General features: G+C 34.5%; 1 protein-coding gene across 1 annotated transcript in view; it reads right to left on the bottom strand.

Annotated features, from left to right (window-relative positions):
* Window positions 1-264: 264 nt before the first annotated feature.
* LOC111086097 (protein let-653-like) overlaps window positions 265-8,668 on the bottom strand; it is a 20,605-nt gene continuing 12,201 nt past the window's right edge. The window contains exons 4-5 of the mRNA XM_022387634.1: window positions 7,627-7,920; window positions 265-332 (exon numbers count right to left, since the gene is read on the bottom strand). Of these exons, the coding sequence (XP_022243342.1) occupies window positions 265-332; window positions 7,627-7,920 (362 nt within the window). The remainder of the gene's footprint in view (window positions 333-7,626; window positions 7,921-8,668) is intronic.

Below are 8,668 nucleotides of genomic sequence, written 5' to 3'. Positions count from 1 at the left end.
GAGAAAATCCGTGGATATCACTGACCGATCTGGACGTTGTTGATACTTACAAGTTGTCGGGGCTATAAGAAATAATAATAAAAATCAGTAGAGAAAATCCGTGGATATCACTGACCGATCTGGACGTTGTTGATACTTACAAGTTGTCGGGGCTATAAGAAATAATAATAAAAATCAGTAGAGAAAATCCATGGATATCACTGACCCATCTGGACGTTGTTGATACTTACAAGTTGTCGGGGCTATAAGAAATAATAATAAAAATCAGTTGAGAAAATCCGTGGATATCACTGACCGATCTGGACGTTGTTGATACTTACAAGTTGTCGGGGCTATAAGAAATAATAATAAAAATCAGTAGAGAAAATCCATGGATATTACTGACCGATCTGGACGTTGTTGATACTTAGAAGTTGTCGGGGTTATAAGATAATAATAATAATAAAAATCAGTAGAGAAAATCCATGGATATTACTGACCGATCTGGACGTTGTTTGTATTTACAAGTTGTCGGACTTTAAAAGAGTAACTTAAAATGAGTTGAAAAAATCATGGATTGTGACAGCCTTAATTCGATTAACATAAACTAAAAACTAAGGTGAGGTAGCATGTGGCGAGAAACGTAAGAAAGATAATAAGTGGTGCAACCAAGTATCGCAAAGTAAACTCATTGGCGTTATCAACAAGTTGGAAATTCACTAAATCTCTTTTTGAATTAGTCAAAGTACTTATTTTTTTTTTTTTTTTTGCAGTTGGAGATTAATTTATAAAACTAAAAACAACTCAAACTTCAGTCATTCTAACTTAAAAAATGTGAACTGTTATTTAATAATTTGCTCAGAGAAATTTTAATGTTCTTCCGTTAGATGACGCTTTCACCATTTCAGGGATAAAAGTAACTAGCAAAGTTTGGTTTGTTTTCCATTTAGCGCAAAGCTACTCGAGGGCTATCTGCGTTAACCGTCCCTAATTTAGCAGTGATAGACTATGTGGAATGAATCTAGGCAACACCACCCACCGCCAATTCTTGGGCTACTCTTTTACCAACGAATAGTGGGATTGACTGTCACGTAATAACGTCTCAACGGCTGAAAGAACAAGCACTTTCGATGATGGAGATACGAAAGCGCGACCTGCAGATTGCGGGTCGAGCGTTCTAAACTCCAGGCCATACCAAGAAGAGGTTGATAGTCCAGCCTTCCTGGTAATTAGTCAGTCTTATTTCAAACTTTCGATATTCAGTCAGAGATAGTTGACATTTTAAACTATATTTGTTGTTATAGCCAATCTTGGAGAGAGAGCACAGAATTTTGAATATATTATTTTCATCTAAGATTTACATGTCCCTCGGGGAGTCAGCGGTAAGTTTACAGATTTACAACGCAAAAATCCATTATTCCCTGCGATGGGCAGAGTGCACATAGCCCATTCTGTAGCTTTGCACTAAAAAAACAACAACAACAGTCTAAGGTTCATCTCCATCCAGTGCAACTTAATAAGATACTACACACAGTTGTCACCCTGCCACACACAAAAAACTGATTCGCATAGTGTATGAAATCCGTGAAGACGTCTGTGTTTTAAAACCAATAGTAAAGTCTGTGCGTGTTCAAGTTACTGTAGTGGCTCTTGCCGTCGGCCACGTTTTTGCTAGAAGTAAAGGTTTTCAACAACCGTAGAAATTGGTGAATGTGTATGATTGGGAATTTTAACCCTTTACTTATTTAATTTCCTGCAACACAGTTTTCATTCTAAAATAAATACGAGCTTGTTATAACAGCTCTATTACTAATTCCATTCTAACCATCGGATAAAGAGTAATAGTAATATCGTATTGTATTTTCCGTCTCTGTTTAAATCCAATTCAACCCCTCCCCTTTAGTCGACTAACGGATATATTACTCATTCTCGCCAGAAACAATTAATGTGAAAGAACCCTGTTTTTCAATAAATAAGCCGGACATTTACCCCGATGTAAACAAACTATATCTCCGTCAGAATAGAAACCAGGTCAGTTAAAGCGGATGTTTTCTCTACAAACTACAAATCCGAGTCAGCAACATGCACGCATGCTGTACATAGACTTTACTAGTTGACGTTAGGTGCACTAGATATATCATCGATTTTGTAGATCCAACAGAAATTATTCACATTTTTTGGTATTAAATCTTACAGCTTCAAAAGAACGGTGTACTCTTTCTTGCTGCTTGGTCTGGAATTACACGAAGGAAACTAATTCGTGGGTCATCATACTGGAAGTTTATTTTCATGATATTCCAAACTAATGACGTTCTCTGCAAAACTGTGTTATTTATTACTTTGTTTAGGCACATTAGGGGTATCGTTTACAAGTTATGTTGTTGTGTGGCGTTTTGTGTTATTATACCGTGTATTTCTTAGCTGGGTTTGCAATCTATACTTGATAAGCTGATTTGTTAATTTGTCTTCTGTGTAAGTTAAGAGAAATAATGAAACGGATATGTGACAAAAATAGTATGAGCTGTTCACTTCTAGTAGAAAGCGTGACAATTGGTATATAATGATTTTAAGACATGTCAATTTCAATACTTTATGGAAGTAAGTTGTCAGAATAAGGCTTCTTGCTTAAATTGAGTGTAATGTAAGTTCGCGTCGAGACGACAGTATTTGATATTTGTAATTTAAATAACTACTTTAGTACAAGCAATCATTACATACGTGTTAATGTCACATTTTATTGAAATGTAATTCAAAACATCGAGTTTCATTATTGTACTTCATATCTTCAAAGTTTAAAAATTACTACAGAACATACAATCATCGCCTTGGTGCAATAATGAGTCAAGTGACACATGGTTGCTGCAATAATGAGTCAAGTGACACATGGTTGCTGCAATAATGTGTCAAGTGCACTTGCTGGCCTGGTGGTTATGGCGCTTGACTCCCATTTTGCGGGTCGCGCGTTTGAATCACTGTCACACCGAACATGCTTATCCTTTCAGCTGTGATGACGTTATAATGTGACGGTCAATCCCACTATTCATTGGTAAAAGAGCAGCCCAAGAGTTGGCGGTGGGTGGTGTTGGCTAGCTGCTTTCCCTCTAGTCTATCACTGCTAAATTAGGGACGGCTAGCGCAGATATCCTTCGTGTAGCTTTACGCGAAATTCAAAACAAACAAAGTGCACTTGCTCCTTTCTTTTGAACTAGAATAATGATGTTTACTTTATGGAAAAATATCAGATCAAAATATAAGTACACTTAACTTTTATGCGCATGTTTTTGAAATGTAACATTCCGCAAGATTAAGTGAAGTGAGCATTTAAATAATATTGAGTCACAATACAAAACGTTGTAACCGACAACGATATATTTTACTGTTTGAAACTACTTAAACAAATTGACTGTTTTCAGTAGGAAAATGGAAGTTTTTCCTAAAGAAAACAAATGAGACAGTTTTAACTAGTACGGTTAAAGTATTTGGAGTTTTAGTGATAAAAACAAATAAATACTAACTCTCTATTTATGACTTTCACTATTATTTCTCCTATTAGTTTCGAAAATATTTTATTAAAGAGTGTGAGGAAAAACATTATCTATTAATTATTATTTAACGAATGTGATAATCATTCATAGCATAGCTTAGTGTCATAAACAATACAACAGGTGCATACAGATGGCATGGAAAAAATAAAGTTAAAACTGTGGAACTTATACAGTTATAGGAGTAGAAATATTAGTTGCATAGGGAATTGCCCTAAAGATTTAGCTCTAAACCTTGTCCTCAAAAAATATTTAGAACTAAACGTCAGTAAGTCATGAAACCTAAATTTATAGAAATCTCTAATACTGGTTTATTAGGACACTAGTTTTTGTTATAAAATATCGAGAAAATTAATTTTGGATTTTTTAAAATGAAAACATGTCACACATTAATAGTTAGTCATTTTATAACTAGATATTTCAAAACCCTTGAAGGAGAAGACATTCACAATCACTGGCCTCAAAGTTTCATAGACGCATTTAGAATTTTATAAAGAGGAGCGTAAAGAGGGTATAAATAGGTTGTTGAACTGAAAGGACTAAATGAACTTATTATTTAGGCAGTGAGAGGCAATACAATACTCAGATAACAGCTTTTTTTTTAAAGGGAGCGCATATCCATTTCATTCTTTCAGGATTCGCCCATGATTTAAGAGGGACGTTTTTGTTTAACAACTCGTTCCTTTAAAAGTCTGAAATCGGCATAACTTAACCCTCTGTTGCACATTTTAATGTGCAGGTAACAAACCTATTTTTATTGTTTAATACACATGAAAATATTTCAGTTCTGTTGTTAAATGTTTTGACTTCCAGGTAACAGTTTAAATAAACCATGGAATTATCTTTCGTTGGTTCCTCAATTGAACAATGTTACTTCTAGGCAATGTACCCATTTTTAACTTAACAAAATGTATTGCACAAAAACATACTTTTTGTGCAATGCAAAGAAAACATTTTCCATCGTAGTTTTATAAATCGTACAATAAAGGATTAAAACCTGTATTTCCAAAATTTCATACTTCTTATCGAAAGATAACAACTTTATCACATGTACGCCCTACTAAAAGTTAATTGTACTTAGAAGACTAATCGTAATCGTTTGTTATATCAGAAGGCTTTATAAGAAGGTCAAGAACTGTTGAGTATTTCAGGGTTCTCAGTAAGGCAAGAGATATGATACGTTTGTCGAAATGTTGCTTCAGTTCGGTCTGTGCCCACTTGTTGCATGAAAACGTCCTGTCCCAAGGATATACGTGATTCATATGCTGTGCCCTGGGTCCTAAAGGTGCAAGAACAGTTAAGTAGCTACAGAAGTGAGAGGAAATTATTTTGAATTTATAGGGAAAAGAGTATTGAAAACTCTTTGATTGCACTACAAAAACAAATACTTTGGGAAGAAACATTCTGAGTAAGCTATTGTGTAAATCCTACATTAATTCAACGTGCGTGTATTTATGTTTGTATGTCCAGCTAACTCCTCCCAAACTTAGCAGGTGAACTCGGAGTAGTCTTATTTATAAGCTAGTCCCTACTATGGGAGGGGGGATAGAACGCCATATTAAGGTTACTCAGGCATGATGGGAGTTTAATTGTAGGCTTACAGGATCGCTGAATCACAGCTTGACATCGAAAAATGTGTTTCTGGTCCTCCTCGGGGTCCCAGAGACGCGATGTTTTAAATTATGTTCATACCCCCTTTCTCACAAGCTAGCGAGACCAGTCTTAGCACAAATGCTAAGGTATCACTGGCGAGAACCCTAATGTTTTTTTTGTTTGTTTGTTTTTCGTGTCGCCCACCCTTGGATAGCCTATATAAGTAATTGGGGATAATGCAAGAGATTGGTCGATACACTGAGGTCTCTGTGACTTATGAAGGGCCTTTGGATCCCACAGCGGATATCATACTAGTTTAAATAAAGATAAGATAAAGTGAGTAATATCTGTTATATTCTTAATCTTAAAATACATCGTATCACCACTTTTATCAATTTCTTCCCAAATAACTGAGTCTGCTTGTTCTTGATAGTCATCGGGCATCTTGTTTTATGGTAAAACTGTATCTTATTCAAATAGTTCCCCGAATATTCGGGTTAAAACAAACTCTAATTTAGGTTGATTTTTAAATGCAGAAGAGATTATTTTATGATAATAGTTTTTTACCTAATTGTCATCAGTTCATAGTTAAATCTTACTTTAACAGAAATGTTCTTTGTTTTTGTTTTTAATGTTTGATTTTATGGTATTCTTAGAGTTGGCCCACGCGAGCAATACACCACCTCTATATATTGCGAAACTATCATGAGACTAATGACAGATGAAAATGTTGTTCGATCTCAAGGAGCATGTGCAAGAAAACAGAAAATGACAGGTATATATACTCTCACATTTTCGTGAGCTGAGATCCTTACAAGTTTTTACAGCTTGGAAAAGTGTCCTTTCATGCCTTAAGGTATCGTGTGTTTTGTGCATCCATAGTAAAGTGTTTATATACTCCTAGCTAAATAAATTTGACTTACTAATATTTGATTTCAGTATGCGATTTTACGTGAGATATATTTCGTAATTACAAGTTGTGTTAGAATATAAGCTGATTCTGCATTATTTTACTGTGACATATACATATTATATAGTTCTAACTAATATCAGACATTATTTGTCGTGCTTTTGTAAGTTTATTGTTTTCAATAATGTAAAAACAACAACTTTTGTATCTGTACCTTTTGACTTTATTTACACTATTATACTTTCATATCTATGTTTAGTGTTATTTTGCCTGGTCCTTTTTTAAGAACCATCATATTTTCAATAATATATATATATATTTCTTATAGGTCACTATAAAACCAGGATTCCAGGACGTCAACATTTCTTTGACAAAAAGTTTGTAAACTTTGTAAAACACTAGCTGTTAAGTACGTGATTAAAACTTTAATGATAATAAAATTCACATCTTGTTTTATCAACACAACTCACTTCCAACACGAGAAAAAAATACTACAACAAGAAGGCTTAGCCATGTGTTCGTCCACATCGCCATTACTCAGTAAGTACTATGTGGAACATTGGGAAGATTATGCCCTTAAACCAATCCCCTTAAGACCCAGGATTTGGATCGGATATGTTACCGATACATTCTGGATATGGCCACAAACTATATTTGAGATCCAAGAATTCAAAAACTACCTGAACAGACAACATCCAGCAACACAATTCACGGTAGAAATAGAAGTTCATAACAAAAGTTCCATTCCTAGATGTGATGGTTACCAAGATACATTACGTATGTGGTACAGAAGATGTTGATAAATACCTTGAACATAAATACCCAAAAAATGTGAATACAGGCTTCATAGTCTACCTCGTCTCAAGAATGAACAAGATTTTCAACACAAAAGATGTTAACAAGGATAAAGAAAAATACATCAATACAGCCCTCATTCAAAACAGATACCCTTAACACTGGTAAAGAAGAACTCCAAAAGTCATATTTTCATGTATTAAAAGTCTTCCAAGCAGCATTTAAAGATGATACACACAGCATAAAATCAAGTAGAGCATTCAGAAGTCACAATACAATACATTCTCAACTAGTGAACACCAAATGGAGAGTTAAAACTCTACACATAACATCCTATGTTAAAATAGACTCCAAAAAACAAAAAGGCTAACAAATATCTGAATTCAGGAGAATAATAGTCAGATCTATCTGCAATTGTCCATCGTTTTAAAGATTACATAATTAAGTTGTTTAATAACTGAAATAATGGAGTCTGAAAAGAAACATAAACACAAAAGAAACTTTATACATCTTGCCACCACAAACAATATTTCTCAGAACGTCTCTGCAGAGTGGCATCCGGATCGTAATAATTAGCGACTATAAAACAATAGAATCAAAGTAGAAACTAATTAGTAATAAAACTTAGATAAGTGATCAGTTTCTAGTGTCACAACGTTGCCATAAGTAGTAGTTGATGCTATAACTCTGTTGTGTATTAACTGCCAAGATATACAATTGTATATATATATATATATATATATGAGAGGATGTTACAAATCCCACCAGACTAAAATTTAAAGGTTTTAGCACATATCTCATTCTTACTTGAACTGATGCATAGATTCTCAATATAGTCTCGGCTACTTCCGGGTACTTGTCGGAAAGCCTGCGGCTGTGATCGTCGATCTTCCCTGCTCATTCGGCATAAGCGCTGAATTTCATCGTAGTCAGCCGAACGGCAAGTAAAAGACATTTCCATTAGGCACAGTTTTTCACATTCTTCTTTATTCTGAACATTTCTAACTTCACGGTCTACATAACCGTCCAGGAAAGCTTCTTTGACTCTCTCAAAAGTCCAGAGTTGATCTCCACAAAGACTGTCATAGGTTGACCTGTCCACTAAAAAATACAAGCAGTGATTGCTGTTTAACTTCAAGAAGTTTTAATCATCAGTGTGCTGAGTTACACAAACAGCACTTAACTACAACTGTTTATTTTAATCATCAGTGTGCTGAGTTACACAAACAGCACTTAACTACAACTGTTTATTTTAATCATCAGTGTGCTGAGTTACACAAACAGCACTTAACTACAACTGTTTATTTTAATCATCAGTGTGCTGAGTTACACAAACAGCACTTAACTACAACTGTTTATTTTAATCATCAGTGTGCTGAGTTACGCAAACAGCACTTAATTACAACTGTTTTCCAAGAATGTTTAGTACTTGGGTTACACAAGCAGCACTTAGCTGCTGCTTCTTTCACAGAAGTGTTTAGTAGTTGAGTCTACATTTCTTTAACAACTTAGTCTTGCCCAGTTTTTACCTGGAAATAATAATTAGAAACACACACACACAGAGAAATGTTTAGTAGTTGAGTTACAGAAACAGTACTTAACTACAACTGCTTCCACAGTAATGTTTAATAGTTGAGTTATACAAATAGTACTTAACTACAACTGCTTCCACAGTAATGTTTAGTAGTTGAGTTACCTAAACATTACTGTGGAAGCAGTTGTAGTTAAGTACTATTTGTATAACTCAACTACTAAACATTACTGTGGAAGCAGTTGTAGTTAAGTACTATTTGTTAGTTGAGTTATACAAATAGTACTTAACTACAACTGCTTCCACAGTAATGTTTAG

This window comes from Limulus polyphemus, unplaced genomic scaffold (assembly GCF_000517525.1).
Source record: "Limulus polyphemus unplaced genomic scaffold, Limulus_polyphemus-2.1.2 Scaffold845, whole genome shotgun sequence".
Classification (NCBI taxonomy): domain Eukaryota; kingdom Metazoa; phylum Arthropoda; class Merostomata; order Xiphosura; family Limulidae; genus Limulus; species Limulus polyphemus.
This window is presented reverse-complemented; position numbering and strand designations above follow the sequence as displayed.